General features: G+C 35.9%; 2 protein-coding genes across 3 annotated transcripts in view; one reads left to right on the top strand and one right to left on the bottom strand.

Moving 5' to 3' along the window:
• LOC113118538 (rho guanine nucleotide exchange factor 26) overlaps positions 1 to 14,277 on the top strand; it is a 97,895-nt gene extending 83,618 nt beyond the window's left edge. The window contains exons 13-16 of one of the 2 annotated variants that reach the window (XM_026287782.1): positions 6,296 to 6,363; positions 6,681 to 6,782; positions 7,599 to 7,667; positions 13,087 to 14,277. In XM_026287782.1, coding sequence (XP_026143567.1) covers positions 6,296 to 6,363; positions 6,681 to 6,782; positions 7,599 to 7,667; positions 13,087 to 13,229 — 382 coding nt within the window. In that variant the 3' untranslated portion in view covers positions 13,230 to 14,277. The remainder of the gene's footprint in view (positions 1 to 6,295; positions 6,364 to 6,680; positions 6,783 to 7,598; positions 7,668 to 13,086) is intronic. The other variant, XM_026287783.1, reaches the window with a different exon arrangement.
• A 218-nt stretch (positions 14,278 to 14,495) lies between these two features.
• dhx36 (DEAH (Asp-Glu-Ala-His) box polypeptide 36) overlaps positions 14,496 to 22,641 on the bottom strand; it is a 46,862-nt gene continuing 38,716 nt past the window's right edge. The window contains exons 21-25 of the mRNA XM_026287781.1: positions 22,272 to 22,371; positions 18,979 to 19,069; positions 16,684 to 16,807; positions 15,011 to 15,163; positions 14,496 to 14,905 (exon numbers count right to left, since the gene is read on the bottom strand). Coding sequence (XP_026143566.1) covers positions 14,750 to 14,905; positions 15,011 to 15,163; positions 16,684 to 16,807; positions 18,979 to 19,069; positions 22,272 to 22,371 — 624 coding nt within the window. The 3' untranslated portion in view covers positions 14,496 to 14,749. The remainder of the gene's footprint in view (positions 14,906 to 15,010; positions 15,164 to 16,683; positions 16,808 to 18,978; positions 19,070 to 22,271; positions 22,372 to 22,641) is intronic.

Here is a 22,641-nt window from a genome sequence, read left to right as displayed (position 1 = left end):
TGTACATGCATGCATATTATTATAGCCCAGTTTGTGCTGATTACAGTGATATTAGACTTTACCCATTTAGATATTTATAAGAAACTGAAAAAAGCACAAATATCAGGGCATGACAAAACTTCTCCAGGCCCCAAAAATACCCTTAGACTCCAGAAGGTTAATGACGCAATCAAATAACCCGCGTAGAGCGAGAGGCGCGCGCTTTATGCAGCAAACATGTCAGCAGTGTGGAAGCACTTTAAAGTGTCAGAGAAAGAGGCAAAAACGACCGTTTGCAGACGTTGTTCTGGATTTGGGAAAGCCGATAGGTAATGGAGACGGTCAGGTGATGCACAGCGCAGGAGATGAAAACAGCGCAGAGAGTAAATGGGCTCGTACTACAGATGAGCCGCGCACAGTCTCGCTGTCTGACATGTTCGATGAGATCCTCCAAGAGAATAACCCATTTGCAAGACAGAGGACAAGCTCGACCGCTCAACAGTTAGATGGGTTATCTCTCAGAAGTCCCCATCCCCAGGGGCAATAACCCTCTCGAATTTTGGAGGACCAATCAAGGCCGCTTTCCCGACCTGGCGCAGATGGCACGCAGGTAGGCTACTTGTATGGGAAATTAATTTAAGATTTTATTTATATTTTGGATTATGGTAACACTTTATAAGTAGTTTATATTTTTAACATTAACTAACAATGAAAAACCCTTATTAAAAGCATTTATTAATTTTAATGTTAACATTTACTAATACAGTATTAAAATTGTATTATCACATTTGTAAAGTTGTATCACATTTTTGATAAAAAGTATCAAAAGTGGTAGGCCTATTTGTTAAAATTGTTAATGCACTTATACTAACATGAACTAAATATTTTTTATTATCTTACATTAACGAAGATTAATAAATACCATAACAAATGTATTGCTCATTGTTAGTTAATGCAATAATGTTAACAAACATTGTAAAGTGTTACTACCTATATTTTATATCATGTATTTTGTGAAAATTTAACTTTTTTTCAGTGTAGTAAAATAGTAGGCCTACACTGGGTTTCAACCATTTCATTATCTTGAAGACATTGTTCGTTTTGAAATGAGCAACTGTCAGAAAACTGCAATAAAATTTTAAACTATTCTGCAGGTACTTGTCTGCTCCATGCACAAGCACCGACAGTGAGAGACTGTTTAGTGCTGCATCTCATGTCATCGATGAGAAGAGGAACCGACTTTCATGTGAGAAAGCAGAGAAGCTACTTTTCATAAAGAAGAACCTGCCACTTTTCCTGAAGAAGTAGGCTAAGTAGGCTTATGTCTAGGACAGTTATTCATTTCTTTTGGGTTCATCCACATTTTTTGCACTATTCAATGCACATTTGTTGTTGTAGACATACAGAGTTTCATTCTTTCCGCAGTCAATTATAGGCCTAACATAGGCTATTCAAGAAGGGGGGCTTCAAAGATTTTTTTTTTTTTTTACAAATTTATTTATTTTGAGTTATATTGTGCTTTGTTTGTATAATATTTGCTGGAATGTTCAAAAATGTTCAGTGTTAAATAAATATTTTGAAATTGTATTTTTGTTATTTGATTTATTTATCTGAAAAGCATCACAAAATATTAAAAAGCAAATTTTTAGTATTTAATTATTGTAATGGTGAAAAAATTGGCAAAGTAAATGGAAAAAATGCGAAACACCGCGTTCGGTATTCAGCCTTCGGACAAGCATTTCATTATTATTCGGCTTCAGCCAAGAATTTCATTTCGGTGCATCCCTACAAATTTTGTGTAATTTTTGTGTAATTTCCATGCGTTGTATTTTAACGAACTTCTCCTAGAGATTTATTCAGATCAACACCAAATTTAGTATGCCTAATCTAAAGGCCTTTGCCATGTTCAATTGTGAAGATCTTGAGTTTTCGTTGAAGGGCTTCGCCATGAAAAATGAAGTTGCTATAACTCAGACATACAATGTCCAATCTGCCCCAAACTTCACATGTTTGATAAGACTCCGAACCTGAACAGATTGACTCATGGCCCATATTCAGTTATAGTCATAGCGCCACCTATTGGCAACAGGAAGTGACATATTTTACACTGCAACAGACTACTCTTAGAATTTTTTTTACATCAATGTCTTTTTTGTGGTCAGTCTAATCTAAATGCCCTTTCAATGTTCAGTTGTGAAGATCTTGAGCTTTCGTTAAAGGGCGTGTCCATGGCGCTGTGAAAAAGTTCAAATTCTAGCTATGGGAATAAAGTTTGTTGTAAATCTTTCCCAAACTTCATATGTTTGATAAGAGTCCTGGCCTTTTCCTGGCCTTTTCCATCAGGTGTGGCAAAATGGCTCGATAGCACCACCTATACACTTTCAACAGAGTGCGTCTCGAGATACGTTTCATTTACATGTACAAAAATTGGTAGACACACGTAACATTTTCAGTGGTTGTACTTTAATGAAGTCCTCCTTGAGATTTATTCAGATCTACACCAAACTTGGTCAGTGTAATCTAAAGGCCTTTGCGATGTTAAATTGCGAAGATCTTGAGTTTTCGTTAAAGGGCGTGTCCATGGCAGCCTGACAAATTTTGATGTTTCACCATGAAAAAGGAAGTTGCTGTAACTCAGACGTACAATGTCCAATCTGCACCCACATCAACATTTTATTTTGGTCAGTCTTATCTAAAGGTCTTTGCAATGTTAAATTGTGGAGATCTTGAGTTTTTGTTAAAGGGCGCTGCTTGCAGCTTTATTTTAACATTAAAATAATTTCTTTACTCTCCATCTCTCAACAAATAAATTAAATAGCTTTACATAATCATCTGCCTCCCCTCTTCTGACCCTTAGAAATTAAGACCATCTTCTTCTGTACCTTAAAGACTTCTCTATGTAAATAGCCCGTTCACTTACAGTAAATATAGTCTGTCTGGCTCCACTTGGTCTGTAAACCCATTTGCTTTAAAAGCTTCAGGAATGATACAGACCTTTAAAGAGCAGTTAAAGACCTTTGTCATCTAGTTAAATGAGTGATATGCTTTGGTTCCATGCAATTTTATGATAAGATCTCAGTGCAGTGTTTGGACAGATAAAACGCCTAGAAATGACAGTTCAGAAAGACAAGAGTCATATCGAAAGACCAGAATATCAGAGAGACTTTGTCAGAAAGTGACCACCTAACCACCCAGAACACCCCAGCAGCAGCATAGCAACATGAAAACCACTCAGAACACATAATCAACCATATAACTCCCCCTTGGCAACGACTCAAAATCCTCTAAACATTGTAATGCCGAGTTTACATAAGCGAGCACCACACTGTCTGCAGAAATTTTACTTTAAGACTGAACAATATTATTTTTTTTCCTCTCTATTCTCTATTTTCAGTCTCTATTTCTTTCTTTTCCCCTTTACCTTTTTTTCACTTTCTCTCTCTGATAACATTGTATTCTGTAAAAGAAAAGATTATATATTTTTTTTCAAATAAGCATTTCAATTTTAAGGATCTTCTGAGGATCACATAACATTGAGCAGAAGTTAGATCATTACTTTCATTAAATTTAAATTTGAATGCTTTTATAATGCCCAAAGATGCTGTTTTAATAGGTTTTGAGACACAGCCATAGATCGTGACGGTGTGTTCGTGTAAGTGAGATAACATGTTATCTTTTGCTGAGAGTGTAATTATAGCTTAGTATGTTGCAGATCCACTTACATAACAGAGATGCCTATCTACTGTTGTTCTTGGTGAAGAGTCAACATGACTGTAGTTCTTCCTAGGAACCTTCGTCAACACAAGACAAGTTCCCCCACATTTCTGGACCTCTTTCAGGCTCCACCCAGTTGAGTGTCTAATAACACAGCTCGATACCGCTAAACCAGTTCTTCACTTGAGTGTCAGTGCCACAATTGTTCCCCATAGTGGGTATGCATAAGTGTTATTGATATGGAAAGCCCCTGACACTCAATTTCTGAGTAGATGATTTTTTTCCCTTCATCAGAAGTTATTATTTTATATATATTATATTATATTATATATTATATTATATATATATATATATATATAGATATAGATATAGATATAGATATTCCTCTGTTTCCTTACTGTGCTTCAGGGTTGAGTTTGGATAGTTACTTCCAAACAAGCTTTCTAATGGTGGTCTGATGCCTTCATTGACTTTTCACCTCATGTAAACTAATCTTTAAAGGTGAAAGGTGTGGAATTTTGGCCTTTAGCTGTAGGAAACTTGTGGGAGAGTGCTGAAGCAGTGCAGCATGCAGGATACCAGACTGGAGATGTGAGTTCTTCCTGGTGCTGCTTGCTTTCTGGTGTTTGGAAAGATAAGGTTTGGTAGATTCAAGTTATTGAAGTTGGCAATAAATGTAAAATCACTTTATCTATTCTTTAAATGCATGGAAGAGGACTGGGAAACATGCACTATTGTGGTGTTTTAAGCGTCCAACCTTAGAATACATTAATACAACTTTTGAGTAGTCTCTAGTGAAATTCCGTCTATAAAAACATCTTCCAGTTGTTTCAGATGTTGAAGGAAGCAATCGGCTTCCCACTGTTCTCTCCAAAACAGTTCCCAGTATAGTCAGTTTTATAGTCAGGTAATTAAGCTGACCAGAACAGATGATGATGATGTTCATGTTGAAGGTCTAACTGTCCAGGTTTAATGATCATGACACAATCTTAGTTTTTTTCCCATTGTATGTGATCAAAGTTTTAGCAATGGCATGAATATTTTTAGTAGCACATACTGTGTGTGTATATATATATATATATATATATATATATATATATATATATATATATATATATATATATATATATATATATATATAAAACCATTAAAAAACAATATTTAAATGACATATTTTTTGACCAATAACTTTCAATAAATCATGTGAAGTGCTGAATTGCTAGCCAGTTTTTATTATATATATATATATATATATATATATATATATATATATATATATATATATATATATATATATATATATAATAAAAACTGGCTAGCAATTCAGTTTATGTAATGCAGAGCAGCAAGAAGGCATTTGGTACCTGTTGTGATCATGTGTGCTCAGATTCCAGGAATGTGAATAGACAGCTGCCCTTCCCACGGTAACTACACACCCTGCAGAACGAGGCTGAAGGAGATGGGTTCAGCTGAACATACTTGTTCTCATAGTTTGCTTTACGTATATTTAATGGACATGCAAGGGGTGTGTACATGGTTGTCACATGTCACTGTCATGTCATTTCAGGCACATATTGATGATTTGATTGCTTTCATACAAGTAATTTTTTTTGTTTTGTTGTTGTTTTAAGAAGTCTTTTATTCTCACAAGACTACAGTAAAATCAAATAAAAAAACTTCAATATTACAATTTAAAATAATTATTTTCTATTTTTAAATGTCATTAAAATGAGAATTTTCTGCAGATCATATGATCCTTCAGAAATTATGCTAGAATGATTTGTTGCTCAAGAAACTGGTCAGTCATTTTAGATCAGTTACTATTTGGAATCACTTATATTACATGTTTAACTGGAGTTCAGCCTTAAAGATTTCCCATCTTCTTTACTACCCTCTTTGTCAACGACTCTATTAAACACTAATTACTCTTTAAACACTAATTGGTCAATGAATGAATCACACGGCACCCAAGCTCATTAATGATCCCAGTAGTAGAACAGGCTAGAGGCCTTTGTGACCCCTTCAGCTTTAAATGGGACCGGGATGAGCCAAGCGTGACTCATGCAGCTGGTCAGCTCATGCTGTCTGCTCAGACTATGAGACTACTAGACTGGCAACTGTGTGCACTTCAGTTTGGGCTGAGAATCACACAGCCCGACTGACTCACTACAGGGCAGCTCTGAAAATTCCCTGATTTTATGTATTTTCCCTCGCAAGAGTATTGATTTTCTCTCAATACTCTGTTATGTTTGTTGTGGGATATTTGTGCTGAATTAGATGCAGCCCCATCTCTTTCAGCCTCTAAATCTCTTTTCTGTTTCTTTTCATTCTTTCTGTAAAACTGGTGGCATGTTCTCAATGAAACTGAACAAAGGAGCTCACAAGAATGAACAGACCCTACTTGTCCTGAATGAATGCTTCAGCCCTAAGGTTAAATTTCACCTAGTAACTTTACCTGCTGTTGTACAAGAGTCTAGAGGTGTGTCTGTGAATGTCCAGAACAATAAAGGAATGGCTTCTGTGTTGTTTGGTTTTAACATTAATGCTGTAATTGGCTATAAGTTAATGCTGTATGTTTTTTTTTTTTTTTTTTTTGTGACAGTAACGAGAGAGCCCGCTGGATCAGCGCTCTGGGACAGATCAATAGTAACGACAAGAATAACAGAATGAGTACGTATAACCAGCCTCAGCGAAACAGCACCACCCTCTGGTCATGCAGTGTGTTACAGCGACTCTCTATTATACTATTATACTATTATACTATTATACTACTATTATTAAGCTTATAACCCTAAACGCACATGAATGTGAATGATACCTCACGTCATGCTGCATGTTGAGGTGTAGCTGGGCTATAAGCTTATGGTTTTTGTGGATAATAAAATGATAAATTAAAAAAATCATAGGCTTACACTTAGGAAAGCAATTGTAGCTCCCTAACTGTCAGGGTGTTTAGTAATTAATTCATTTATTTTTTCCTTCATTAGATACCATGCAGGTCGAGGTGACAAGGACATATACAGCCAGACAGCCGGATGAGCTCTCTCTACAGGTGGCTGATGTGGTGTTGGTGTCCCAGACAGTAGACGGTAAGAGCATCCTCCTTTTTTCCACATTCTTCACTCTAAACCAGGGATCCTCAAATCTGGCCCACAAGATCCACTTTCCTGCAGAGTTTAGCTCTAACCCTAATCAAACACATCTGAGCATGCTAATCAGTGTCTTCTAGATCATTAGAAAGTCACAGGTAGGTGAGTTTGATCAAGGTTGGAGCCAAACTCTGCAGCGCATTGGCCCTCCGGGACAAGATTTGAGGAACCCTGCGCTAAAGGACTGTTCACACCAACATGAAAATTCAGTTTGGTTTTTACATTTGATTTGTCTAAATTTCCATTCACTTTTTTTTTTTTTTGATATAACGGATAAACAAAAACAAATACAAAATTCAGACAAAGGAATATCTGGGACAAAAAAATAAATAAATAGAATAGAGTAAATTAAATTGCATGTTGTGACTGAAAAATGTAAGGATTTATGATAGTATGTAGGAATTAGGTCTGTCACTTTTGTGGAAAAAAAAGAATAAAATTTTTTAAGACATAAGTGTTCATTGAATCGATTGTAAAATCGATTTTCCATGTCTAAAAAAAAAGACGTTTCCATTTTCAACGAAAAATAACAGATGAATGTAAAGAGATTACTGGAAACGCATTGCAGAGTGGACTGCTGCCATAACATAAATGAAAAACATAAATGAAAAACATTACTAGGCAGCACTAGGCAGGCAAAATGAAATGTGCAAAAAGGCTAGACCCATTACAAACTATTGGACAAGTAATGTTAAACAAGTCAATCAATATTCTCGGGGTCCAGAGCAGAGCGTTTTTTATTCACTATATGTCCAGCTGTTGAGAAGACGCGCTCCGACCGCACTGATGTCTCAGGGACAACTACTTCATTGCCAGCTGCACAAGGTGGGGGTCATGTGTACTGCCAATCTTCCACCACAAAAGCTGGTCACTGTCGCTGTCAGCTGGTGGCTCCTTTTCATAACTCATCATGCCGTTGTCCTCCATTTTCTTTGAAAGCACTAGATGCAGCGATTGAAACCGTGAAACTATAGGTGCGTAAAATTGCTGGGTATTTTCTGTCTAGCTTTCGCAACGCCTACTGCACTTTCGGAATTCTTTATTTTATTTTTCTGCTTGTTTGTGAGTTTTGTTACATCTATAATTTAATTCCTTTAAAATTAATAGTGTACATATTTGGTTAAAATCGATTCCCTATTTTCGTTTTAGAAACTTTTTTTGGTTGGTCCGATCAATTGTGTAATTGATTTTTGAACGAAAAGTGACAGCCCTAGTAGGAATGAAATGAGAAATCTGGTCTCTATGTATAAAAGGAATGAAAATCTGGATGAAGGTTTAATTTAGATCTTACAAATGCTATACTGTACGTTTTCCATATTGCAGTATGTTGTTAGCATATCTCTTAGAACTGACTGATTTTCTTTTTGATTCTGCTAACTAAATATGTCTCCATGGACCACAAAACTAGTCTTAGGTGTCAATTTTTTAAAATTGAGATTTCTACATCATCCATATGAAAGCTGAATAAATAAGCTTTTCATTGATGTATGGTTTATTAGGTTCTGACAATATTTGACCAAGATACAACTTTTAGAAAATCTGGAATCTGAGGGTGCAAAAAAAAAAAAAAAAAAATCTAAATACTGAGAAAATGGCCTTAGTTCATAGTTCTTAGCAATGCATATTACTAAACAAAAATTTAGTTTTGATTTTTTCAAGGTAGGAAATTTATATAAAACATATTTATATAAAATATCCTTTTATTAATATCCTAATGATTTTTGGCATAAAAGAAAAATCTATAATTTTGACCCATGTTTTTTTGGCCATTGCAAAAAATATACCCCAGTGACTTAAGACTGGTTTTGTGGTCCAGGGTCACATATGTATTAAAAAATAAACCTGGAATATTTAAGTGAATTTGGTTAAAGGTCATGAACATAAAATGCACCAAATTTTCACACAGAAAATTCATTATGGAATGAATCAGTCTTACAATTATTTAGTTACATTAAATGTAAATGAATTTTACCAGTTATCCAGACAACAGTTTTTTTTTTTTTTTTTTTTTATGTGTTATGATTATTGTCCCAGAACGAGTCATCCTATAACCACTTGGATGTGTTTTAATATGTCATGGCTCAGCTGAAGGTCTCAGTTTTGATGGTGCTGGTCATAGGTTCAAGCAGTGGTTTCGCTGGCTGTTTCTTGTTGGCTGGCTTTCATGTTGAAAGGCCAGGGCTCATGGGATAAAGCTTCAAAGGCCCTGTGAATCTTTTAATGGCCATTAAATATACAAAAGACAGTTGAAAGCAGGCTATTTTATTTTTGAACATTTCATTCTGCTCTAAAGAGATCTTTTATAAATTATCCACAATATTTATCAAAGGAAAGCAGTCTGAAATAAACATAAGCTTTGTCCGGATGGTAATTGTTTCTTAGGGGGATGTAAGTGATTTTCACCATTTACAGGGGGTAATGGAGTGCTTAGACCCTTTTTGAGCACTCCCGAACACGTAAGGTACATTAAAGTGTTAGTTCTCCCAAAAATGAAAATTAGGCTGCGTCTGTTTTACTCACCCCCGAGGCATCCTAGGTGTATATGACATTCTTCTGTCAGACAAATCCAGTCAGAGTTATATAAAAAATTGTCTTTGATCTTTCAAGCTTTTTCATGGCACTCAACAGGTGTTGCATTCTTCCAGTCCAAAAGACGTGAAATAAAAAGTGCCCTTCAATAAAAAAATAAAAGTGTCTTACATGGCTCCACGTGAACAAAAGCCTCCTGTAGCAAATTGAAGCGTTTTTTTTTTTTACAATTTATACAATTGTAGTATCAGGCTGCAACATAACAAAACTGAAAAAAGTGAAGGGAGTCTGAAAACTAAATGCACTGTTTGTTTATGTAAATGAAGGAGGTATATCAAAAGCCACATGAGTAACAATTTGCATGCTTTTCACCGCCGTTTTCAATAAGCGCCGTTAACGGCAGACGCCACCACGCGTCAGATTTAGATTTATTTATTTGCTTATCTATATGGACACACCTTTCATGGCTATGAGGACTCTACGGCAAGTTGCAGCATCCTGTTTGCAAGAGGGTGAAGATGGGAAGGACAGCCCTTACAATTGTAGATATAGGGGGAAAATGCCCCTGAATGAGCTTTTGTCAGTTATCACACGAATGAGTGCACATTTGGAAATTATTTTTATTTTATTTTTATTGTTATATTATTATTATATAATATTTTGAGTAGGCTATCATTTCAGTTAAAAAAAATAGTTGGGCATAGTAGTTCCATTTACATTTACATTTACTCACCTCGATGTTATTTCAAACCTTATGTCTTTATTGCTTTTGAACATAGGAAAATATTTTGAAGAATGCTGGTAATCAAAGTGTTTTAGTCTGTAATATACATGTCGATTCAGCTTCTGAAATAAAAGTATAGCATGCATCCTAAAATTAAATATGAATTTTTAAAGCTATATTTTGTTAGCTTTTTCTCATTCTTTGCTTTTCGTATTTAACACAACTAGGCTATATGACTTTAAAATATCTCTTGAGGGTACTTTTTCTTCCTTTTTTAAAAACTTAAATTATAGTCAGAGCATGAATTAAGGGGGGTCCCCATAAGAAGCAAAAAAAAAAAAAAAAAAAGACTTAGAGGAGTGCCCCCAGATGTTTTACATTAGTATCAACAACGATGACAAATCTGAAAATAAAATAAAAATCTTGCAGTTAGGATAGTAAATGAGATTAAAGGGGTGGATTGAAGCCAATAAATGCTTATCAGTGTACCTCAGATTATGAAAACCGATAGATTCAGTGTGCAGTGTGGGGAGCTGCAAAAGTTAACTGCAAGTTTGGCTGTATGCCTCAAGCTGACCTGAATTTCCCCCCGCAAACATTTCAGCAGTTATTATAGGCCTGTGTGTCCCGTATTTCTGTCGACTGAACCAGCCATACATTTTATTATGAATTTATCAGTCATTTGCATGCCAAAGTCAATTTCTGCATATAGTCTAAATTTTACGCCAAATAGAAGCAGAAAATCATGCTATACACACTTTAATGAGATTGCGTTATCGCCCCACAACTCTTAATGCATCTTGTTTCCTTCTGGAGCATCAGTGAATGTCTGAACCTTTTTTTAATAGTTGTGTTTGAGTGCCTCGATTGTCCTCAGTGTGAAAAGATGCATCTCAAAATCATACAGTCACTGCTGGGAAGGGTTCAAATATGTGAAAGAAGCTGGAAAACTGAAGAACCTAAAGGACCTGAAGGATTTTTCTGAAGAACAGTGCTCAGTTTAATTGTTTGGAACAAACAAAAAGACTCATGAACAACCATCAAAAAAAAAAAAAATCATCCAGGTAACCACACAGTATTAAGAAGGTTTCCCAAACTTTTGAATGGGGTTATTTTAATAATTTCAGCAATTTCTTTGTGTTGTGGACTAAATGTAAACATCTTTTATTTACAGTATCTTACTCAGGACTGTACTAAATAAAAAATAACATGCATTTAGTATGATCTCTCTTATTTTGTTAAAATTATTCAAATTTTTACAGATTATGCAAGGGTTTCACAAACTTTCGCATGCCACTGTAATAATACAACTTTAACTTTATAACTTTATGAGACAAAAGCTCATTCAGGTGCATTTTCCCCCTATATTTAGTGTGTGTCATTTAATTAAAGGTGCAATAGGAGATCTTTGAAAATGTTAACATTAGCCCAAAAATAGCACCAAAAGCGAATGTCCCACCTTCCCTGCAATCGCTGTCCAAATGCAAACCCCCTTAACGCATTTATGCTCACAGACCAGAATACCAGAGACAATATTACTACATCAGCCGTTCAGAATTCCAGCCCATGTTCTGAAGTGAAGTAAACCCCTGCTCAGGGAGTATGGAGCAATGAACACTTTGTAGGGACCGTATCGATCGGAGTTGATTCACGTAGCTCACTTCTAATGAGTTAGTGAACACACCCGATTCAGATTACCAAGTGAGACATTCAAAATATGTGTGCAAGGACTGTAATTGGGAACTGCTGGGCTACATCGTGTCATTCACCAAAGAGAAAACTTTAAAAGTACTACAATACCAGGAAGGAAGACCTGGTTATTGATGTTTGTCTGTCATTCTTGCTGTGTCTGAAAAACGTGGGTGAACATGCTGATGACATGTACTGTCTGCGCGAACAGGGTGTGCAGAGGTATACAGATACATACGCTGACAGGCAGGTAGGAAAGCCATTTAAAATGCTCGGACTGAGCGTTTTGATTGGACGTACATATCCTGGTCCTACGCCTTCCACAGAATATATAAATACAGATAAATATATTGACCACTTAACTTAATGATTACTATAGGGATGTGAAGAGACTTTCAACCAGCATAACAAAAAATATTTCTGTAGGCAATCATCTATTGCACCTTTAACGTCGGTCGGCGTGTGGTGCAATTTTAAAACATGGAGGCATCTACCGTTAACTTATTGCCTAACAGTGCTTATTTAAGGCCTGGCGGCGTTATAAAAATTGAGTTTTAATATTGATACGGTGGTGAAAAGCATGCAAATTCTGACCCATTTTACTTTCTATAAGGGAATGGGAAAAAGAAAAGGCACGCTTTTCCAGTGTGGCATGACTTGGTTCGGTTTGCGTTTCCACTGCAGTTTAGTACACTTAAGAGTGAGCGGGATTATTCACCTCATTATAGTTGCACTGCCTCTACTGCCATGACTCCTGAAAAACATTTTCATTCCACGTCACCCCTTCAAGCTCTTGCTGGATCTGCTCCTCTGCTATCAATGAGAGGAACATCTGTACTTCCTCAACAGACAATGAAACAGCCATTTTTTGGTTGTTTAAAAAGGTGTGCGTGTTCAAAACAGTTGCATTCGATCCTTCGATTGATTTAGCTAAAGTCTAGGGGGTTTGTTGTGTCACGTGTCGCAAGTTCAGTGACACAGGTAGTGACGATTTTCCCCGGCCAATCAATGATCAGCAGAGTTTACACATCATGTTTTGCTAACAGTAAAGTTCGAACGTTTGGAACCACAACCAAGGTGGTACTGAAAAAACTACCAGGTACTGTATCTAGTGGAAATCCCCCCCAAAAGTGAACCACACCGTACCATACCATACCATGCAATGGAAAAACACTGTTAGTTACAGCTAAGTAATGGCTCTGACAGCAGATTGTGTTTCATTTTAGTTGAAATATTTTTTCTTTGATCAGTGACTGGTTTATGTATATGAGGCAGAAAACTGATGTATGGATGTGGTTTTAGGCTGGTATGAAGGAGTGCGTCTGCGGGATGGAGAGAGAGGCTGGTTCCTGGCTGAGTGTGCCGAACTTATCACCTGTCAGGCGACCATTGAGAAAAACATGCAGAGGATGGACCGTCTGCAAGGCCTAGAGACCAATGTCTGATGCTAATGTCTGGAGCTCACCCTCCTGAGGAATGTACAACACATGAAGATGAATCTAACCACTACAAAGCAGGAACAACTTTAGTAGCTTGATACAAAGGACAGATACACCATATGTTTTACCCAGTAGCTTTTATCTGAGCTCAGGGCTCATTATGAAACATTACATTTTGTGAAATTGGAGTACCTGTTTAAAGTGAAGGAAAGTTTTATAACAGCACAAAGTTTTTCACTCTTTGAATTTACTCAGGGAAAATGTAAACATGAATTATGCCATGTACATATGTATTAGATATCTGTAAGTTGTAAACTTTTATATTCACCATATCAATTTATTTGAGATTATACAAAGGATATTTCATTGCCCTCATTATCATGTCCCTTAGCCTATATGTGTGCAGTGTTGGGGAAAGTTACTTTTAAAACTAATGCATTACAATATTGCATTACTTCTTAAAAAAAAGTAAATAATTATGTTACTTAGTTACTTTTTTATGTAAAGTAATGCATTACGTTAGTTTTGCATTACTTTTTAAAACTGGACAGGGCTTGCTTGCTTGCTTTTAAAATATACAAATTATATTTTTGGCAAATATTAAAGCCTTTTCACACCAACAGTGAAATTAATACGCCTCAGACTGAAACGAAAGTACATTTACGTCCATACAATAGAATGTAGAAGAAATTTAAACGCACTTCAGCATTAAAAGAAGACACACAAATGTTTTTCAAGAGTAATTTTTGCTTAGTACGGTTGGACCGGATAATTGAAGGTCAGAAGCAAAAACATTGGTTTATAGAATGGGATTAAATACATAAAGGATATTTATGTTTAACATTTAATTTTTGCAGGTTTTTATGTCATATTCTGAGTTGCATTATTTTTTATTAATTTTTGCAGGTTTTTATGTCATATTCTGAGTTGCACTATTTTTTTTATTAAGTTTGAGGAATCATGAAAAAAAAATTAAATTTTTTTGAGTGAGATGAACTAATGCATATTCATATTTATTTTAGAACTACAGCAACGACTTATGATTTCTCTCAACATGGACATTGACAGGAGAGCTGTCAATCAATAAATTGAAAAAGAAAAAAAACTTGAACTCCGATATTCTCTTGTAAATTAAAAAGTAATGCATTATTTTACTACTTACTTGGAAAAAAGTAATCTAAATACATAACTTGCGTTACTTGTAATGTGTTACCCCCAACACTGTATGTGTGAATATAGAAAGATTAAGAATGGAAGTCCTCCACAGACAAATCGATTGCATCATGTCAAATTTAATTACTGTAAAGAAAAGCTTACAATAACTCAAGCCAATGCTAAAATAATAATAATAAAAAAGAAATGAACAAAAATATGTTTCTTATTTCTAATGATGTAGGTATTTACTCAATAATACTGTTTCTCTGTACTCTCTGGTGCTTGTGTTCACAGAGCTGTGAAAGCATATCACATTTCTGTATATGACAGTTGAATGTCATTCAAATAAATAAGCCCCTATTGGTTGGTGCTCACTGGCGGGCTCCAGCAGGGGTTTCTTCTGTTGTGATGAGGTCAATTATAGCAGAAAGAACAGCACAATCTTTAGAACCCCGGTCACTCCAGACCACAGGATGTGGACTTTTTATCTTCTCCTCTAGTAACACGTCAAGCTCCTTCCTCAGGTCCTAAATTAAATAAAGAATAAACTCAAAGTATAACTGCAATGCATCACTGAGTGCTCTGCAGCGTAAAACAGTAATTTTAAACAAAAATTTCAAGGTAACGCTCACCTTGACAAGGTGAGCAATGCGTGCTGGGGACTGAAATATGATCCACACGTCTACAGCGATTGTCTCTTGGTCCTGGTCCTTCTGGATGGAAACATCCCCTCCAAAAAACAACAATGAAAATGGAGACACTTCGGTGCAGTCGTAGAGGAAGATCTTTAAAAAAGAAAAAAGGGAGAAAATAAATGACTTCATACAATTCAATCCTTGTAAATAAAATATTTAAAAAGTAAAATTACTTCTTGTTTTTGATTTCAAATATTAACAATAATAGTAATTTGTCTGCAAAGTAATTTATTATCAACATAACAGTAAATAATTTTGTTGTCATGAAGAAATATTACTTGATGGTTACACCACTTGAAATGTTTGCAAGGCATTCAAACAACCATTTCCAGAAAAGTAGTGTATACATTTTCAAAATAGATTAAATCAAGACTAATATATTACAATTCAAAGAAAGAGGAAGAAGGGCCTGTCTTCGGCTCTTCTTTATTGGTTTAACACATTACTAAGTCCTAATCAGGAGCCCAGGGGCCCCAGTGGGGAGGTGTCACAGGTCACTCAGCTCTGTGGACACTCTTAGTTCTCACTCTCTAGTATCTTTAGAGAGTGAGAGTGAACATGGAAAAGATTGACGTAAGACTTGGACAAGAACCAAATGGAGACATTAAAATTCAGTTCACCTCAATACACTTTGGCGAATCAATCTTTCTCAATCTTCACCCATACCTTTTAGCTTCCAGTCTGATTGTTGCAATCTATGGTCTCATTCTGCCCCCTTCTTCAATCTCTCCATACACTGGTTTGTTCAAACTTAATTCACTATTTCTCCTTCTCTAACTCTTCAATCGTACTACCTGCCACTTTGCTTCAGGCTTCTCCCTTGTCACTCTCTAGAAAATATTTCTCCTCTTTTTAACATGAAATTTCCTTCTCTCTTCTGGTGTTCCCAGCATTGCCATGCAGGACCGCCAGAACTGCTGAGAAGAAGACTTTGCAAAGACATAAACTAAAGCAATAATGTTGAGTCATAGTCAGAGTTGATCAGGACTCCCTAAGTTATTTATTACAGGTCAACATATTAAATAAATTAGCATGAAACATTAATTTTAGTCTTAATTATAATTATAAAATAAAGAAACCACATATTACCTATAGCTTTAGCACTTTCTCACTCTTTATGTCTAACTTTAGTCTTTACAGTGTCATATTATCAGAAAAAGACAAGACAAACATGCCAAAGTTTAACCCTACAGGCACTGGTGCAAAAGACTAAAGCAGTGATGGCACCAAAATTAATACTGTTTTACTTCTTTTTCTGGCAAAAACAGAGGCATATCTGTGTGTGTGAGTCACTGAGCAAGTACAGAGACCCTAGAAATGGTACTCCTTGATTCAGAAAGGAGCTTTGATGTCTTTTGAGAGGCTGTCAGTTAAAAGGCACACAGAAGCTGAATAAAAGATGGACTTAAACTAGAAGTGGCATCAATTTGCAAATGAACATCTTGTCTTGCAACTAAACAGAGCTCTTCAACAAAATGATATACAGTAGCCCTTCCCTTTGAAATTAGTGAATGAATACACTGTAGGAGTGTGTGCAACTTCATTGGGGACAATTTTGTTAGCTAAAGCTGACAAAACCTTACTTTGGGGTAAATAAAAAATTTACTTACACTAGTTGTCTTCATCTTCAGGTGATAAATGAGCCATGTGTAGTGGAACTGAGTTTCCTCTGCATTGACAGATTTAGGGTGTATACACACTTTCCCATCAGCCTTAGTGTACACCTTCACTGGCCTGCAAAAACAATTTCAAGATTTAATTTTTAAAAATGTTGCAATTTTACAGATAAAGCTGGCCAAACAATGGACCTGATTTAAAGTCTACACACAGCTTTAAGACATTTCTTCTCAGAAATCACTTTGACGTCATTTAAATGTGGCTCTATACTGGGGCTATTGTTGTGTTATCAACTTCAGATTTTCCCTGCCCAAAACTTATGACATTTTTTTGTAAGTAACTTTACATCTTGGGTCGATTCCTGTCTTAAGAGGGCAGTTTTAGGCTAGAATTATTTTTGCTTAATTGGACAATTGGCATACAGTCTGGTCCACTTTGCACATTATTCAGATCCTGAGCTGCCCACTTAGAAGTGATGATCTGACCAATATGTAAAGCAACAAACCAGATTTAATTTTGGTCCAATACGCCATTTAAGGACAGATTTAACTAAAACAAGAGAAACAATTATAAAAGTATAAAAAATGAATGAATGAATGAATTAATTGAATGGCACAAGAGTTCCTGTCAACAGTCACTTGTACAAAACTTGTAAGTGGAAATACAGTTGAATGCTGGTGATTTTGTGAAATCTGTACTTTTGTAAATTCTGATCACTAGATTACCGTTCAAGATTGGGGTCAAGTAAATGATATATGCTTTTGTATCATCTGAAATGTTTTTTTGAAGCTCAGCTGTTTTCAACACTGATTATAGAAGAAATGTTTCTTCAGCACAAGCGTTGGCCCGATAGACAATGCTATTTTCCATCGCTGATGGCTTAAAGACTTAATGATGTTGCGCAAGTTGTTGTGATGTCGTTAACTGTAGACTTCATTTGATGCCAAATTTGAAGACATTGCCCAACTCTATTGAGCACCAGAAATTCAAGCAAATTAAAATTATTTCAGAAATATCAAGTGACACTGAAGGCTTTGCCATTAGAGGAATAAATAGAATTTTAAAATTTATTAAAACAGAAAACAGTTTATATAAATTGTAATAATATTTCATAATACTACTGTTTTTACTGTATTTTTTATCAAATAAATGTTACCTTGGTGTATGGTAACTTTTTTACGGTATACATTTATAATAGATATTTTTGCTAGACTTTGCACTGCGAGACAAAAGTCTGGCTTTAGAGACTACACTCATGCTAAATTAAGTAACTCATGAATATTTCAATCTAGCATCAGAGAAACTAGACAAGAGCTTCAGTGTGACAATTCACACACATTGTGGTGCAGCTGCCTATTTGTATTCAATGAGGATCTGCTTCTGCAACTCATATAAAGCTGCGTAGTGAAGTTGAATGGAGCCAGGCTGAATGTAAAGGTCTGAATTTCAAACAGAACAGTGTAAGAATAATGGACAGAATGAAGCTGAAAGGAATCCATGTAAAAAATGGACAGATTGAGTGGTGTGAACAAGGTGCACAGTGCTTGGGGCTGTGAAAGAGTGCTGATGTACTCTGTGTGTGTAAAAGCTGAAATCAAAATGTCCCTAGAGGACTAGGGTGACCGCTTGGTTATTGCTCTATTGCAGGACATTGATTTTGTCCCACAAATCAAATCTATTATCAAATGGCATTCACATTTTATGTTATATTTCCTATTGTGATATTGTAATTTCAGGGAAGAAAAAAATACAAACATAGTTCAAGTGAGGTACACTCCTCGCATTTTGCAGGATGCCTGGACAAATCTCACAATTTCGGGACAGGTGACCTTACTACAATACACCATCTCAGCACTGTAACAGTGATAATGTAAAATAACTAATAACTGAGCCCAAAAAAAAAAAAAAAAAAATTATTTATATATATATATATATATATATATATATATATATATATATATCTCTTAATATCAGTGGTTAAAACAAGAAAATTACACAATAATCAAGGTTTCTCTACTAAATTTGGTTGAAAAAACTAAGCAAAACAAAACAGGTCTTTCATGCTGCTTCTATCTTCTGCGATTGATCTTTAGCTTTTCTACCCTTTATCTTTCCCAACAGAACAAGTGTCTGTAAAGATGTCTTTATTGGGATAAAGCAATCAGCATTAAAATAAGATAGTAAGTAAATATTCAGTTGGGGCTTAGACATTTCAATGAGCTACAGAATGGAGTCCACATAATCCGAAAACAGAAACACAAATGATAAAAGAAATACCTCCCACTTACATTGGTCTCTTCTTACTATGGTTGGGGCGAATCTTGGCCACTTTAGGATACAAACCTGCCACGATCACAGCCTTAATCAGCTTCTCATTCTCTGAGTAAAATAAATAAGAGAGAATATTATGTGTTTTTTATTTATTTTTTACATTTACAATTTTTCCTAAGGTGCACTTACAATGTTAATGAAAATTTTACACCATAAATGGTCATAATATAGAAAAAAAAGTCAAATGTTAACCCTTACGTTAGTCCTGCTTAGTGCAATGGTTCGTATACTTGGTAAACAGCTTTAGAGAATTTGATGTTTCGCCATTCAAAGATATACAAGCTGTACTTGCATAACTGAAAAATAGCTACCCTAAGGTATGGCTGTCAAGTGCAATGACATGCCCTAAAGGGACTTTGCTATAGGAATTACACCTACAGAGATGATCAAATCATGAAAAGTGTTGATTACAACATTATATTTAGATCTACTACTACTTCTAGAGCGGAGCATTTTAGCCAATCACAGTCCCACTCTGTTGGCCACATTATTGCAGTGATATCGCCATTGCAACTAGATTTAAAGGGGAGGTTGACTGTTTTTTTTCTAGGCTTGATTGTGTTTATTGGGCGCAGTCTAACATGTTAATGCTTAATTTAAAAAAAATAATAATAATAATAATAAATTCCCCTCCTAGCCTTTTTAATGGGGGTAAGAAGGTGTTGGTTGTCAGCAGTTCAGAAGATGTGAAATAAAGTGCGCGCATTCATAATAAAACGTCCCTCTGTAACAGAAATGAGTCGAACCAGACAAATTAAAGAGTCTATCAAAGCTGTGCGTTGAAACACGAGCCGAATTCCTCAGGAAGTCATAAATCAGTTCTAGTGCCACAAGAACCAAGCAAGATGACCAACCAACTTGTTCACACAACAGCTATCAACATTAACACCACTAGAACAATTATTTACAATTTCAATTCGAAGAAGAGAAATTTGGTGTCAAATTTGTTGTTCGTAATTGAAATGCAACGCTGGACATCACATGGAAACCCATGAGTTAAACACTTACATTGACTTCCCCCCACCTAGCAGAACCAGACTGAAATTCCTAAGGGGGAAGGGATTTTGTCTCCACAGAAGTATTTGTCAAGAGAATGGCAAAGAAACTGCTTTTTGTATATGTATATGGACCAGAATGAACGCAAAAAGACTTATAAATGAATCAGTCCATCGCTTCACCCCATATTCATTTATGTGTAACCCACACATTTGACTATCATGTTATAATCACTTATTGTGTATGTTTTTTTTTTAATAACTATGGGATAGCTGAAGGATACATAGTCATGTCTGGCATGTGTGTGATTGAATTTTCTTGCTTGACATTGTCCTGAAAATCATTTATTTGTAAAATATATCATAACCTGGTTATAGGAATCATGTCCAAAATTAGACCCTGCAAGGCAGGAAAATTCGGACCACAGGCTTGGTAAGATAAACAAATGATTTATGATACCCCCGAGCCAAGACAATATCTGATTGGTCAAGACAACATTTGAGGTGTGGCCAACAGGCCACTTTAAATACCTAGGACACCATGACCTCTGGCTTTTTGTCTCTGCTATTAGTCATGCCTGCTCTTAGCTTTTAGCTTGTAGCTTTGCTACCTAGCTTCAGCTTTTAGTCTCTAGCTATGCTGCTGCTATTAGCCATGTCTGCTTCTAGTCTCTAGCTATGCTTCTGCTAGCTTGTAGCTTCTAGCCATGCTGTTTAATCATCACTGTTCTTTGAGCGCGGTTCCAGCGTGCTTCGGCCTGCAAGCCTGCTGCTACTTAGCCACGATGAGAAGGAACACAGCCTAGTCTCGTCAAACTTTATTTCTTTTCTTTTCCGTTTGAGAGTTTCGTGTTCTGACTTAAGTTTTGTCACGTCGAGTCTCCGACGCCTGAACTCGGGTGCCCATTCAACTTCAACCAGCGCACACGACTCTGCACTTTCAGCCAACGCCCAAGCACGGGCTCCCCAAGACGTCACTTTAGCGACTGAACTTCCAGCCAATCAACGACCTCGGGATAGCCCTTTCACCGGGACTCTTTCACAGGAGACGCAAGTAACTTTACCTCCAGACTGTGACCTTTGTTGGTGTATCTAATATAATTTTAACCTCACTGAGGAACTCAATGCGAGGGCTAATTACGTGATTGATGGTTGTTCATGTCTATGCATGAACGTATTGCTGTAAACTTGGGATTCCATATTTCCATTCTCTTAAACTCATCTTTCCCTAACTTTATATCTTCCTGCAACTTGTGTGAATGTGTGAGTCCGTGCGTTTATGTGTTAGATTAGTTTATATGTCTTAGATTTATCTAATAAAGCCTTATTCATATTGAAAAGAGAAGTATCTTGTGTTTTGTGCTTACAAGTTAATGTCTTAAACTGCCGATCTTGTTTCTGTGCTAATTGATAGTGTTTCACTACAGTTTGGATATTAGTATCCAGCGCAGATTTGATGTTAAACGGCTCGTTCATTGAATCGCAGGGCATCTCCGTGACCAGCCGTGAAACAGTGATTCTGTTCAAATTCCCTTTAAAATCTTAAATGATTCCCTTTGAGCTAAATTGACCTGTTTCCGTTACACCTCATACAGCACCAGGAACTTGCATTGAACTTTCTGCATTGTAACTTTGCAAATACTGTTTATGCTAATACAGCAACATTACGGTTTTTAATCAATCAACCATCCCTTTAATCATAACACAATGCAGACACAATGTAAATAAGAGATTAACTGTGCAGTGTAGATAACAGCATTGTTTATGACAGGAGTTTTAGCAAGAGTGCAGAAGTCAGTCACTGAACTGAAGTGATTGACAGGTCCAACGATTATAAAGGTGTATCATATTGCATTCTGCATTTTATGGTATAATGACCTCTTATATGCATTAGATATTATGAACTAACAATAAACCGTGATTTAACAGCTTTTAGTACTCTATAAATGTAACATTTTTGCAATAACTAGTGTTGAAAAAAAAATGGTTGTACAACTGTCAGCTGAACAAGCCAAATGCATTAAATAATGTTGTGAAATATTTGTATTTTTGGGAGAAATTGTGTGTTTAGTTTTTCGCTTAGAAAAGATAATCTCTTTTCAAAGCTACACTGACAAAATCATCACATTCAGACTGCTCAAATCTTTAAAGATACCAGTGGTGTCAAAATGACAGACAGCTAGATATGTGAGCAAGTGGACAGCTGGGATAAAGGACAAATATTTAGTTAGATGGACAAGTAAAGTCAGAGTTACCTGAATTTATGTTAGAGCTGGGATCTTTAGGGTCCTTACTATTCACAAAGCCAGCTGCCAAAAGATGCTCCGCAAACTGACCCTTCATATTATGAAGCATCTGGTAGGAACAAGCAAAGTAGGTTTTTTGTTTATTAAAGGGGTCATATGACATTTCTAAAAAGAACATTATTTTGTGTATTTGGTGCAATGCAATGGGTTTATGCAGATTAAGGTTCAAAAGACACATTTTCCACATACTGTACATTATCATTGCTCCTCTATGCCCTGCCTTTCTGAAATACGTACATTTTTACAAAACTCTTCTTTCTGTAAAGAGAGGTGTGTGCTGATTGGCCAGCTATCCAGCGCATTGTGACTGGCTGAATTC

This window comes from Carassius auratus, chromosome 18 (genome assembly GCF_003368295.1).
Source record: "Carassius auratus strain Wakin chromosome 18, ASM336829v1, whole genome shotgun sequence".
NCBI lineage: Eukaryota > Metazoa > Chordata > Actinopteri > Cypriniformes > Cyprinidae > Carassius > Carassius auratus.
Note: the sequence above shows the minus strand (reverse complement) of the source record. Positions and strands in the feature narration are given on the sequence as shown.